The 14,502-nt window shown below is 34.1% G+C and overlaps 2 protein-coding genes across 7 annotated transcripts in view; one reads left to right on the top strand and one right to left on the bottom strand.

The window, feature by feature from the left end:
- The first annotated feature begins 760 nt into the window (after positions 1 to 760).
- LOC127451368 (apoptosis regulator BAX) lies at positions 761 to 5,965 on the top strand. Its single transcript, XM_051716020.1, has 6 exons — positions 761 to 1,096; positions 1,198 to 1,228; positions 4,881 to 5,036; positions 5,135 to 5,267; positions 5,424 to 5,516; positions 5,615 to 5,965. Exons 1-6 carry the CDS (start codon positions 1,087 to 1,089, stop codon positions 5,762 to 5,764), a joined length of 573 nt encoding a protein of 190 aa, XP_051571980.1. The 5' UTR covers positions 761 to 1,086; the 3' UTR covers positions 5,765 to 5,965.
- Positions 5,966 to 9,095: 3,130 nt separating this feature from the next.
- The window catches only part of LOC127451347 (potassium voltage-gated channel subfamily C member 1-like), a 143,737-nt gene continuing 138,330 nt past the window's right edge, over positions 9,096 to 14,502 (bottom strand). For all 6 annotated transcript variants that reach the window (XM_051715977.1, XM_051715979.1, XM_051715981.1 and 3 more), the window contains one exon: positions 9,096 to 14,075. Coding sequence is in view for 1 of the 6 variants with exons in the window: in XM_051715981.1 (XP_051571941.1) it covers positions 14,062 to 14,075 (14 nt within the window). In the remaining 5 variants the exon portion in view is untranslated. The remainder of the gene's footprint in view (positions 14,076 to 14,502) is intronic.

The raw sequence follows: 14,502 nt of genomic DNA, 5'->3' as shown, positions 1-14,502 counted from the left end.
TAAAAAAGCAGTTGAGGCAAAAAGAATGGAGCAAACGCAACAGAAGTTAACAAGACTTTAAGACTGTGATATTGAACTTTCATGAAGCAGACATAAACTGGTCTGCAGCATGAGTTGTAAGACGACTATTTATTGTAATATACCTTTATTTTATATGTATTTATATAATTTTCTAAGAAAATATTTAGTCAGGTAATAATGAGGACATTTTAATTTTACACATTTAATCTGAATCAGGACAGAGTTGTACAGATAAGAACTGAGCCAACACTCTATATATATATATATATATATATATATATATATATATATACATATATATCTATAAAGGCCCATTATACAGATACACTATATACTGTATACGTATATTGGCCCATGACATGTCACATTTCTTTATGTATTTCCATTAGTGCACAATAGTGATTTTGTGTAATAATGTTTTCAAGCTCTTTGTACACTTAAGTATTGTCCATTTAATGTGTATTACCAATTATAAAGAAGATGGATCCATTGAGAATATGTTTCTTCTTATTTCTCTCTGTCTAGTCATCCTAGAATTCCCCTAGAGTTAAAGCCCTTTTGCCAGATTTGTTCAAATCTACAGGTACACATAAAAAACATTGTAGTATCAATTGTGAGGCAAATTCTGTCCTGTTTTATTTTATAAAAATAGCAGCACATTAGCCATCCACATCTGTTCTGCAAAATTTGTTTGATATTTTTGTCAGTTATTAGTATTTATGGATTTCCATATGTCAAATTAAATTCTGACTATAATTTCTGTGCCATAAAATCACGTGTTATTTTCTTGTGACTGAAATACTTCAGAAACTGTTCCCCTTCCAAGAAGAGAAGAATAAGTTCGAAACTATGCTTGTTAGTTTCGCTTTTATTTTAGCATGACACTTGCAGTAAAGATATTCTACCGTGGAACTGGGCAACAGTTTCATGTCTTCAGATACTGTAGACAATAAGTATGTAGAAAATTTGTATGTTTCATTTATACAATTATTTACTGATGTATAGGTATATATAGATACATTTATCTCAGGAACAAGCAACCAGGAAGATAGCAGAGAAGTGATCATGGCATCAGGTAGGCTATAAGACTTCACAAAACTGGTCTTTGACATTATTTCTTTATGTGAGCTATCATGAAATCTGTAGAGTGACATTTACTTTTCATGTATCTTATAGATGACTTATTTTCACGGAATCTTGTACTTAGGTAAGTTTCCCTTTAATATTTGAAATCATCTTCATGGATCACCCTTTTATCTTTGCTTGTTTTTGTGAGAAATTAATTATGTTTGATACATAATATATATATATATATATATATATATATATATATGTATGTGTGTGTGTGTGTTTTCACATTTTCATTGTTATTAGTTTTGACATTTTGGATCCTCTTTCGTTTTCAGTGATCTTTGCTTTAGTATAGACAAATTATACATGTCTAGAATTCAAGTTTCACTGGATAAAATGCTAATTCTTGATATCTGCAATGGAACTACTAGTAAAAAATCTTGTGTATATATATATATACTGTATATATATGCATATATATATATATATATATATAATTTGGGATTTCCCTTAGTTGTCAGTTATAATCATCAAAATTAAAAGAAATAAACATTTGAAATATATCAGTCTGTGTGTAATGAATGAATATAATATACAAGTTTCACTTTTTGAATGGAATTAGTGAAATAAATCAACTTTTTGATGATATTCTAATTATATGACCAGCACCTGTATATAGGGTTAGCACAAGGTCCTTAAAATGCGTGAATCTAGCTTTTAGAAATTAAAGTACTGGAATATTTGAAAAATCGGCATGTTTTGTTTAAAAGTTCTTGAAATTAAAACGGAACATTTCTATACATTAAGCATGCTCAGTGGTGGAAATGGCTTGTTCACAGAGGATGCATTAAATTGATTTAAATTAATTGAAAAATTGCAGTTAAGCATTTATAATGTTACAGTTCACTATTTCTTTTAAAATAAATTATGTATTCTTCAAACTTTGTTCATCCAAGAATCCTCTACTTTTAGCAATGCAACTGTTCAACATATACTGTTAATTAAAGCTGCTAGTTTAGAACCTGTAAGGAGTCTGATTCTCATATAAAAGACTCTGATGTACTTTTATTCTTGTTGTTGTGTATCTGGGTTGTCCAATTCTCTCTATGTCCCAGTTATTCTTGTTGATCAAGTTATTTGTCTTATAGATCAAGTTTGTTTTATTCTTTTCAAAACAGAAGTGCATGGAATAGCCTTCATCTCTCACCAGCCCTTCTGGCACCAATAAACATCCATTTGATTATCTAATAAGCCAATCATATGGCAGCAGTGCAGTGCATAAAATCATGCAGATATGGGTCAATAGCTACAGTTAATATTCACATCAACCTTCAGAATGGGGGAAAAAATTATCTCAGTGATTTGGAGCGTGGCATGATTCTGTAACTGCTGATCTCCTGGGATTTTCATGCACAACAGTCTCTAGAATTTATTTCTAATGGTGCCAAAAACAAAAAAAACATCCAGTGAGCGGCAGTTCAGTGGACGGAAATGCCTTGTTGATATGCTATTTAGTGGAGAAAAGATAAAAATTATCTTTATTCCCCTAACAAATATAGTCAGTTTGAACGGGAACGCTGCTCCCCCACGAAATTCACTCTGGGAACTCCGTTCACCAAATTTCCAGCCCTGAGCATGCCTAAGAAATGCATTCATTTTCCACAAATCCAAGGCCGGGCTAAGCCTCCCCGGGGCTCTGGGCTAGCTCATGAATATGAATTAGGTCACGTGATCTACAGCTCTACACAGGTTAACTAACGTCATAATAAACTAATTAATATTCATGAGCCACACCCCAAACATTCTCCCATGACCCAGAGAGTCACAAACTACCTACAACTTGATCACAGAAGACTCACCAATGACACATATGTCGAAGCTTCTCCAATAAAGAACAAACAGTAAATACATCAGCCCTTGAACGGCCGTTACTATGAATGTAACTCAGACAGAATTAATTTAGTTTAGACTGCGGAATAGATACAAAAATAACTCACGCCAGCGAGGATAGATACATTTACCATGCAATCATGTTAAAACTACTAAAACAGTCAAGCAGAGATCTATATAAAATTAAATGACACTCGCCACTATCATCAAATCACTTAAAATGCCATCTTCATGGTCTTCTTGAAAGCAAGCCCTCAAATAAGTCTTTGAACTCCATACAGGGGATACTAATGCTCTGTTTACATTGTCATCATAAAGTTTAGTCTGTTACAATTCAATGACGTTCTCAGCTGATTTTGATTAGGCTAATCTCTGAAAACAAACTCTCTCTGGTTTAAGGGTGAATTAAATTCTAAGCGCTAAGAGTATGGAGCCAATTCAGACTGGTAGTGCTTATAAATACATATTTTTATAATGTGAACCAACATCCTCGTGTGATTTTTTTTCTGATGTTAAAATAACGTCTCTTATTGCAGAGACAATGTAAGTAAGGCATTTGTAGGTTGATTTCCCCCAAATAATGTAAACACTGGCTCTGTAGTGCTTTCAAAACTTTGTTCCCTTAGTTTGAGTGGCATGTCAATTTCTGGCTCAACAAAGTTGCGTGACTTTGGGGCGAGAGTACCTGTAATATACTGTTTAGCTGTGAATTTACTAGTTTTTGCAAACAACAGCAGACTAAGAGTGGCAAGAGTGTTTAGGAAAACGGTTTAGAAATAATAATTATTTTTTTTACAGAGTTTGGTGATGCCGGTGGTGCTGAAATTGCACAGTTCATATAAAAATTAATGTTTGATCTTGTGTACCCGGATCTTGTGATCTTGTGTAGCTGTTGCCTTGTTAATATGTAATCATGTAATCTCTAAAAGAGTAACTGTAGTACGATTATGAATATTTTATAATGTAATTTAATCCAATTACAAGTATTTATTTTTTAATCTGATTACATAATACAGATTACATGTAATACGTTACTATATATATATATATTATATTATATTATATTATATACACATACATACCTACATTGGAGTGTAATTAAAAATATCTCAAAAGGCTTCTCACTAGTTACATTATAGATACCTCAAATTAATTTAGTCACAAGTGAAAACCAAACTACCGGAAATTAGCAGTTGTACTAGTTGTAATTTAATTGTTGATTTCAGGAATGAACATTAGCACTAGTAACAACATAATTATTTTGTTCAAAAATTATTTTTACTAGTAAGTAGTACATTGTTAATATCAGTGTTGGGTGTAATGCATTACTAAGTAAATAATTAGTGTAATTAAATTACCTTTTCATTGAGAAAAGTAAATTAAGGGATTACTGTTAATTTTTCAGTAATTTAATTACAGTTACTTCTGATGTAATTGTGTTAAATACTGTATAGACTATAGAACAATTGTATATAAAACAATAGTTAATTTAAATTTTTAATTTCAATTCTAATGTTAAAATGTATGTTTTCTAATTTAATGCAGCCCCCTTAAATTCTTTGGCCAGTTCATGAATAATTTATTTGATTTTATATGATATATTTGAAAGAATTAAAAGAACAATTTCATGTCTGTCCTTGTATTTTTCATCTGGTCAGGGTTGATAAGGGTTTTAGAAAGTAATTAGTAATAAGTAATGCAATTACTTTTCAGACAGAGTAATTAGTACAGTAATCTAATTATACTGTAGAAAATGTAATTAGTAGTTAGTAATTAATTACTTTTTTAGTGTTACTTACTCAACACTGGTTAATATGTGAAATTGCAATTTCAATTAGTAAGAAATTTGAATTGTAGAAATTCACATCCTGCACAATCCTTATTTGTTCATATTGTAGAGTACTGCGGGATCAGGTACTGAGGGCGGGTAGGTTTGTACACATTCTTCCAGAACAGCAGCCAATGAATGATGAGCAGGAGAAGTTACTGGATCAGATGGCCGAAGTCATCAGATTGTTTGGGGACGATCTTGATCGGGATGCAAAATTTAAAAAGTTAGTGTCGACAGGTCTTTTTTTAGTAGTATTTCTTATAACATTGAATATGAGAATGAAAGGATTTGATTTATTAGTCATAAATTGTTTCATTTCAGCACGGTTGATGGGTTTGCACGTGTGGCGGATAGTCAGAGTTTTCAGAGGCTTGTAGATAAAGTTTTTGTTGGTGGCATCACCTGGGGCAAAATTGTTACACTGATCTGTGTTGTTGGAAAATCACTTCTTAAGGTATGCAGTGCTTTCCTTATTTATTTGTGTTTCAATGCCCCAACCTTGTTTATGCTCTGACCAGTACTAATGAGATCAATGTATGGTTCCATGTTTACACTTTAATGTAATATAGGTCCATGCATTATTATTATTTTTATTTTGTTTTATTGATAGGTTCTTGCTGACTTAGTCTCAGTAATTGTGTCTTGGACACTAGATTACTTCAGGAATAAGCTACTGAACTGGATCTGCAATGTGGGAGGATGGGTAAGATTTGATAACCATAATGCATGTTTTAACAGAATGTCTGAGACATACACTGTAAATAGCTGTCATTGAATACATATACATTTTTTTAAATGCAGATAAATAGTATCTCTTCCTTGGCTCATTACTCCTATGAGCAAAATTCTGGTTCTTCAACCAGCCTGGTATCACCTTCCTCTGGAGTCCTATTCATCAGTGGACTACTGCTTGGTGGCCTCATTGTCTGGAGACTAAACAGATGTGCCTGAGTGGGGTCAAGGGAGGAGTGTTTGAAGTGTGAAAAGGAAAGCTGAAGGATGGATGCGGTAATGGACCATAACAAAGCAAAAATGGTTTGGAGACCAAAAAAGAAAAATAGGAGAAGAGAAGGCTGCTTGGGAATGGCATGCACTATTTTGATGTTTCATAGATATTAGCCTTTTCTTATATATATATATATATATATATATATATATATATATATATATATATATATATATATATATATATATTTTATTTATTTATTTATTTATTTATTTATTATTTTTTTATTTTTTTATTTTTATTTGAAGAGCATATAATTGCATACTATAAGATATTTGCAAAAAATAAAAAGTGAAATGAGGTGAAAAAGTATAAATAATATATTGAGAAAGGAGAGATAAAAGAATGAGATATTAGGGCACTTTTCTTATATATACACTACCGGTCAAAAGTTTTGAAACACTTATTCTCTATTGTAATTTTTTTTTCTTCACATTTTAGAATAATATTAAAGTCATCAAAACTATGGAATAACATAAATGGAACTATGGGAATTATGTTGTGACTAAACAAAATCCAAAATAAATCAAAACTGTGTTATATTTTAGCATCTTCAAAGTAGTCACTCTTTCACAAATTTTTAGAATTTGCAGACATGTACTCTTGACATTTTCTCAACCAACTTCTTGAGGTATCACCCTGGGATGCTTTTTAAACAGTTTTGAAGGAGTTCCCATCTATGTTGGGCACTTATTGGCTGCTTTTCTTTATTATTTGGTCCAAGTTATCAATTTCAAAAACTTTATTAAATTTTAGTTTTATAATGAAATAAATGAATATGGTGGCACAATTATATTTTTGTCTACAAAACTAATTTCAAACATTTAAGAATACACCTTCAGATCAAAAGATTTTTAAGAACACGTGAAACATTTCAGTCAAGTGTTTCAAAACTTTTGAACGGTAGTGTATATTATAGCATTTTTGAAGGCATGGTCAAAAGGGGAAGTATAGCAATAAATAGCAAGACTTGAAATGTCAGAGTGCAGTACAAGACTGTTTGCTGTAATCTCTAGTGTTCTCTACCTCAGTTTCACTAGTGCCATTATTTTACATTTTGATTTTCATTGAAACTGTAACTCTTTCATTCCTGCAATAATAAAAAGAAAAATAATTAAACAGTTTAAGTGCCTTCACTGTTTATTTTCATAATAGGAAATCCCCTATCTAACTTTTTATGTATGTCTTAGGACAAAATAATAATAAGAATTATCATTATAATAAAAGTTTTGAGTGCCTTCAATGTTTGTTAATTTTAAGTACAGGAAAAATGCCTATCCTTTTTTATATATATCTTAGGACAGCACAACATAACAGAAAAGACTGTATTTCATTTTACATTTGGCTTACATATATTAAATAGGCTTGCTCTTTGCTCTGCATTATACTGTATATAGGCATTAACAAACACAGGTTAAAAGGAGGATACAGAATCCTTGGTCATATATTACTTACTTCAGATACATACATTCACTGGTTACTTTATTAGAAATACCTGTACACCTACTTAAGCCGGCATCTCACTAGCCAAATTATCCAATGATTTTTTTAGGCATTAGCTTCATTAACATAATCACCGGCCATGCAGGCAGAGGGAGCACACATTAGCGTCTCTCAGCCAGAGGTGTTAATCACTTGACCGTCGGGACTCCCTGCTGAGTTAATGGCTTGAAGAACTGAAAAAACACATCCAACTTGCTTGAAATTATCACTTGCTGTGGGTGGGCTGGGTACACTTACCAAGGCAGTGACCAATGAGTGCAGTTCATGTATAAGAGTGTTTTTTTCTTGGAGGACGGAAGTAATTTTTTTTTTTTCTGCAGAAAAAGCATGGCGTCTGGAAAGCGATCGTGGACTGTGTATTTGGAGGAGAATTTTATTGCTGTAATGTATACTCATACTCGAGGATGATGTTTGAACCCAAGCAGGTATTTCTTGACACACAAACAAAGACAGCAGGTAAGTGTTGATGTGACTGTACTGGGCTGCAGTGGTGATAGTTTACGTGATGAAGACTAATGCTGATAGAGATGGTGACTTTCCTTGAGACGGAGGGTTTGTAACAATGAAGCTTGTGTTGAGGAGATGGCAGACCTCAGCTTTATTCATGTGATTAACTAGTCAGCCAATCGTGTGGCAGCAGTGAAATGCATAAAGTCAGGCAGATACGGGTCAGGAGCTTCAGTTAATGTTCACATCAACCATCAGAATGGGGAAAAAATGTGATCTCAGTGATTTTGACCATGGCATGATTGTTGGAGTCAGACGGGCTGGTTTGAGTATTTCTGTAACTGCTGATCTCCTGGGATTTTCACGTACAACAGTCTCTAGAGTTTACTCAGAATGGTGCCAAAAACAAGAAACGTCCAGGCAGTTCTGCCATTGGAAACGTCTTGTTGATGAGAGAGGACAACGGAGAATGGCCAGACTGGTTCGAGCTGACAGAAAGGCTACAATAACTCAGCTAACCACTCTGTAAAATTGTAGTGAGCAGAATAGCATCACAACACGCCGAACCTGGAGGTGGATGGGCTACAACAGTAGAAGACCACGTTGGGCACTTTATTAGAAAAACAGGGTTCATAATAACCTTTTTAATTATTCCCAAAGGGAGTTGTGATAAAGGCTTCATGTTCATCTCTCCTAAAAATGTTTGATGCACAAAGATAAACATAATGTGCTGCTTTTATTCAGCCAATAGCCATTAGTATTATTAGTATACTTGAAAGTGGCACATAACTGCTTTGTTGTACTTTGCATAAATTCCTCTGACTTGTCAAAATCTCACTTTCTCTGTACATTCCTCCTTAGAAAATCTAAGAACATCCTTTATAAATAGCTCTGTAACTAATCTACACTTCTATGAGCTGTGCATAAAATGTACCAAATTATTTTGTTATGGATATTTTTGCAGATGATTCTTCAGGTTTGAAATTTAGTGCCTTATAGCAAACAGAATTCTTCTATTTAAATTATCTCCTCTCCTCCGACCCATGCAACTGCACTAATTTAAATGTAAACTTTTTATTTTAATATAGTACAGAACCATCTTAAGACATTTGCTTAAGAAGCATATGAAGGAATTAAATGTATTTAATTTTTTATGATCTAACAAGCAAAAACAGAAATGAAAAAGGGTAATAAAAAACACTTTTAACACTTAAAATGCCTTGTTGAGTTTATGAACACACAGATAGTAAAGGACTTTTAATAATAGGATCCGTGACGCAACCTGGAGAAAAAAAGCAAATGCTTTTAAGAATCACACAGGACACATGTTGAACATTTTGGCATGAGCTTTTAACATTTTTATTGACTTTTTGATAATTTTTTCTTTTTAAATTGGATTTCATTTTTCTAATTGTTTTTGGGCTTTTTTCTCCCTATCTGTAATGGAGAAAATTTGATCAGGTAGGTTAGCATTCACGTTCAAACTTTCATACTTTTAGTAATATAATTATTTTTAAGTCTCAGTTTTCACAAACTCTGTTCAATTTGACAGTTTATTATTTTTTTCTTTATACATTTCAAAAATATAAAAGGTAAATAATAAACATTCCATTGAAACATATTTTATACAGTTCTTGATATTTTTCCCTTTGTGTATTGTATCCAGCATCAGTCTAGCATAGAACTCATTAATTGTTTTAGGAACCTTCTCTTTCCCACTGGCCTCTCTTTCGCACTCTATATCTCTCTCTGTCCTTGGGGATTTATGGTTACGGTTGCGCTCAACAGTAGATACAGCAGCTACATTAGCTGTGATAGTGCAATGAATTCCTCCTTTAAACAAGCTAAACATAAAGACAGAATAAGACAATATAATAATAATTGGTGTGCAGACACATTCTAAATTAAATGAGTTCCAAATGTTGACATTTTCCATAGATTAAATGTGTGCCGTCACAACTGCTGCATCTATGTTCTTTCAGCTCTGTGTCTGTGGAAGCTCTGAACAGCATTAGCTACAGTGGAGGCTACCAATATTTTATACAGATACATCAGACACCAAATAATACAAATATTTTTAAAACAATATATAAACAAGTAAATTAAACTTAGCTAGGAATGGCTAGTGTACAGCCATAACTTTTTTGTTTTTTGGTATGGCTACATTTGGAGGAAAAATTGACATCCTTTAACAGCTGTCTAGCTAGATATATTCTGCCTTTCACTCTAGGTATCTCAGAGAGAGAGAGAAGTAGCAGAGTAGAGAGTCCAGGTAAAAGAAATGTTACCTCATTCTGACCATTCACAAATTATTCACAAGTTATGTCCTTGTTTTATTCCATGCATGCATTACAATTCAACTTCAAACAGTATGATAGAAAAACACAAGAACAAGGGATGCAAAAAAGCTTCTTCTTCAAAAATAGAAAAGGAGAGGGAACAGGGATGAGAAGGGGATGCAGAAAGGAAATAGAGAAAGAGAGAAGACTGATTCTGGCTATGTTCTGCTCCTCTCTGATATGTTTTGTATTTGGGTTTCAAGTAAAGGTATGCAAGTGTTGAGCTGTTAATAAGTTGAAAAAAGGTGCTCAACCAACTGAAGAGGAGGTGCAACCAAAATTCAAATGTTCATGCTTTTTAGGAAGAAGGTGCAACACTCACTCTACACAGAAATAGGCCTTAGCTTTATTTGTTTAAAAACAGTGACGTTTCGGCCATCCTCAGGGCCTTCATCAGACATCCAGTGTTGAGCCGTTAGTCATCTCAAGGGGATGTAGTCTCACTCAGTATGTTCACGTTTGAAACATGCAAATTCTCATTACACACAAGATCCATTCACAGACAGAGCTGTCTTCAACTGATGTGGCCGATTTACATACAGAAACATTCAGGGAACAGCTTCAGGCACACTGGATTTATTATAAGGGATCAGATGAACGTGTCCCCTAATTCTTAATGACAACACTCAAAAATGAGAAAAAGGTGGCATTCCAACATTATTGCTCTATACCGCACAGTAATATCTGCATCTGTAGCACTTTATGAATGGCTAGATTGATACAAGTCATATCAACCAGTCAGCAAACGCTTGTAAGATGCAAATTTCAGAGTCCAACACATAAAATAAGGTTGTAAGATTGGTTCCAAGCCAAGAAAGTTTTGGCAACATATATATCTTACATACGCTCTGAGATGAATATATTCACATATATAAATGATAATTTTTAATTTGAAAAGTGCATGGGCATCTTCCTGCATTGGGTTTACTGGGTCTATCAGGAGAGACATTGCCAAAAGAGACGTAAAACAGGCCTGACACAAAAAGTATGTGAGAATGTATGTACAGGAGAGTGAATTCAGAGCACTACTAAAAAAAAGCAACATGGCTACTACAGCTGCACACATCTGTTGCACCTTCAAGCTATGTGGGCCAGCTGCTAACAGCTTCTCACAACACAGTCAACAGATAATGCTGGCTCTGGACCGAACTGTGAAAGAGCTGCATTTGTGCCATTATTTCTTCTTCCTGGACACAACAGACACCAGCCAGCTGGCCTGAAGACATGGCATGTGTGTGAGCATGTGTGTGTGTGTGTGTGTTTGAGCTGCTAAGGTCTTGCTTAGGTGTTGCATAGGTATTTACTAAACTAAGCTTATGTTATATTCTGATAGCATAATTATGAATAAAATATATGATGATTGTTGACAGTACATAGTTTTTAAGAAAATGAACATTTCATGGGGTATAAATCAATGTAAAGATAATGAAACCCCTAAATATACTCATTTAAAATAAATGTGAATTCCAACTTGAAAGAATCAATCAGCGGTTCTTCTCTTCTCGTTAAAACAAATAAACCAATAGTCAAAAGTTTTAATCACAAGAGTAATCTATGATGTGTGAGTGGTAATAATGGAACCAAGCCCTCTTCCCACACTGGATTATGCTCATCATAAACCTGTTACCAAATTAACCAGGAAGACCATTTAATATGGAATGGCTGGTTTTAGTGGGTGCTCAGCACACTTTTATAAAACTAAAAACTAAAAATCCAGTATATTTTTTCCAGAAAAGAAAACATCTTGTCAAAATCTTATCAACATGCACTGAAGCATATTCTATACCACCCAAACAATTCAAAAAATAAAAAAATATATTGTGAAATAATTGCTGATGACAACATCATAAGAACTACAAAACCATCTTCAGTTTTCAAATGCACCAGCATGTTCTCCTGAGCATCTTTGAACTCAAATGATGGTTTTGCTCTTACATTATGGCTTCCTGATTGGACAATAGTGCTTTTCAATGTAAGTGCTCAGAGTCTTAATGCTGAAATGGTATTTCCAATCACATTTTCTGTTCACACAAAGCAAATATTAATTAGATTAATATTGGGTGGTCTCAGGATTCACTTTGATGGATAAAGCTTTGATTTACCCACAGAACAGATATAGGACGAAATTAAGAAAACAAATCAACACATTCGAATGATACAAACATAAAAAGAAAATATAACCCACACCCACAGCCTAAAAATTCCCTTCAGTGAAGCAGCTACCTTGCACTTCAGACCCACAAGCACTGAAAGAAAAGAGCCCTGTGTCGGAGGTCTCCAGAGGAGCTGTTGTGCCACTGCTGAAGGCTGCCATGATAAGAGAGGAGATACAATGCTCAGCACAGACTGTGATGGGCAGAGCTGAGAGCAAGGAGAGTTCAAGTAAAGGGTAAAACTTGAAGCCATGGGATGAGCAGTAGTAGTTGAAGGAGTTCATCTCGTCATTCAGCTAGACTTGGTGGGGTTTGCTATCTTTTATCCAACAAAACTGTCTTGCAATCCTATATATTTTTACATTATTATTTTTTTATTATTCAAAAACAAAATATAGAGCCTCTCTTTTTTAAATATAATATTTTTTTCTAAACTTAATAGCATTTAGCATAAATTGTTATTATTTCCATTTGATTTTGTTGTTAAGTGATTCCAACCCCTCTAATCTGGGGTTCAGGGCTCGCAGAAGTCATGCAATTTAGTCATGCTGGTAAACAAAGTTAGAAAAATGCATTAAAATTTTCTTTCTTTCTTTCTTTCTTTCTTTCTTTTCTTTTGTTATCCTTTTTTTTTTTTTTTTGAATTTATTTATTTATTTTACTTTTGTTCCAAGTTCATCCAGTCCTCTTAAAAGTCCCTGTGTCCTTCAACAAGTTTCATGCACTTTTGCTGTATTTTCTGTTCCCAGCATGAAGGTAAAAGACCTGTGTTTTTTTTATCCATGTCCCAATCTCTCATTCAGCTGATCCAGAGTCACTGTGTTTGATTCACCCCCATATTGCCATTTTCCTGTGCAAACAGACCTGTCCTGTTTATGAGTTTCTCATAAGTCTCTTCCTCTTTATTTCATCCTCCTCACAGGTTTTTTTTTTTTTTTTTTTCATTCATGCCATGCAGTTTATCTACAGTGGAACAGAAATGCTGAGATGCAGAGAGCTGAACTAAGAGAGAGAGAGAGAGAAAAGAGAGAGGCTGACTTTCATTTCTTTATAATGGACAAAGTAACCTTTCAATGAGCCCTAAGAAGGACACTCAGAACAAGATTTCCACAGTTTGTGCACTGCATGAATTATGACGCTGTTGTCTATTTTAATTTAAAGCATGTGCAAGACCTCCAAAAAGGTAAAGGAGGGGAAAAGGTTTGGCTGAGAACAATCTGATCAATTTAAGCATTTGATGAACTTGAATGTGTGGTTGAATTGCATAGCGTTGAAGGGCATAATGGATATTTTACCACACATTACTTGTATCTAAGACTGGATTGAAGTTAATCAGGATCTGAGGGGTTTTCCACTTGTTTTGCAGGGTTGCAGGTGCATTGGTGGACGAAACAAGTAAGGATTCACATTCCACAAAAATAATTCTTGCCCCTTAAAAATTGCATCCATTTTCCACCTAGCTCGTCAGGTAGTCTGAGAAAGGTCCTTGAAGGGTCGTACCAGGACATACTACAGTTTGTATGCTTAATCCCGCCCCTGTTGGAAGAATTGGAAGAGTTCCACATCATCCCAGGATGTGGAATCTTCATCAGTTTATTGCACCAACATTTGGTTGAAATAGTTGAATTAGTAATGGAGAGATGAGTGATAGCAGGTTTTCTTCAAACGGGTTTTTGTGCAGCGCTCCGTTCATCTCTATATTCTCTCTTTCACTTCCTCTGAGCCATCTCTGACTCTGTGGTTTGCCTCTGGATAGGTTTTGCAGTTGGGGAGCTCTTCTTTAGCAAAAAAAGGGGCAGTTCAGAAGCTCAGCACTATAAAAAGAAAAAGAGAAAAAGAAAGAAAGAGGGGAAATAGAAAAACGGGGGACAAATAAATCAGCATTTCATCACATATTACATTACCTCAATATTAACGCATTAAAGCTACACGCTGCTGGAGGCTATCGCAGATGACAGTTATTTTAGACTGCACAAATGTGAGAGCCAAAGCAAAAATAAAGCCAAACACATAATTGTTTTTTGTTTTTTGTTTTGGTCCATGACAATCCTTTGAACATTGTTTTCTTGAAGTCATGTATCCTACCAATGTAAAAAAACAAAAACAAACAAACAAAAAAACATTTGTACTCATAGCAAAGCCCATCATAACATGCTTTCAAAAATGAAACACAGAAATGCAAAAAATAAGAACCCTTGCACACAATTTTTGCAACAGAACCACACTCACAGAAAGAACACA

The sequence above is a fragment of the Myxocyprinus asiaticus genome, chromosome 14, assembly GCF_019703515.2.
Source record: "Myxocyprinus asiaticus isolate MX2 ecotype Aquarium Trade chromosome 14, UBuf_Myxa_2, whole genome shotgun sequence".
Classification (NCBI taxonomy): domain Eukaryota; kingdom Metazoa; phylum Chordata; class Actinopteri; order Cypriniformes; family Catostomidae; genus Myxocyprinus; species Myxocyprinus asiaticus.
The sequence above is the reverse complement of the archived record's forward strand: the minus strand, read 5'-3'. Positions and strand labels throughout refer to the sequence as shown.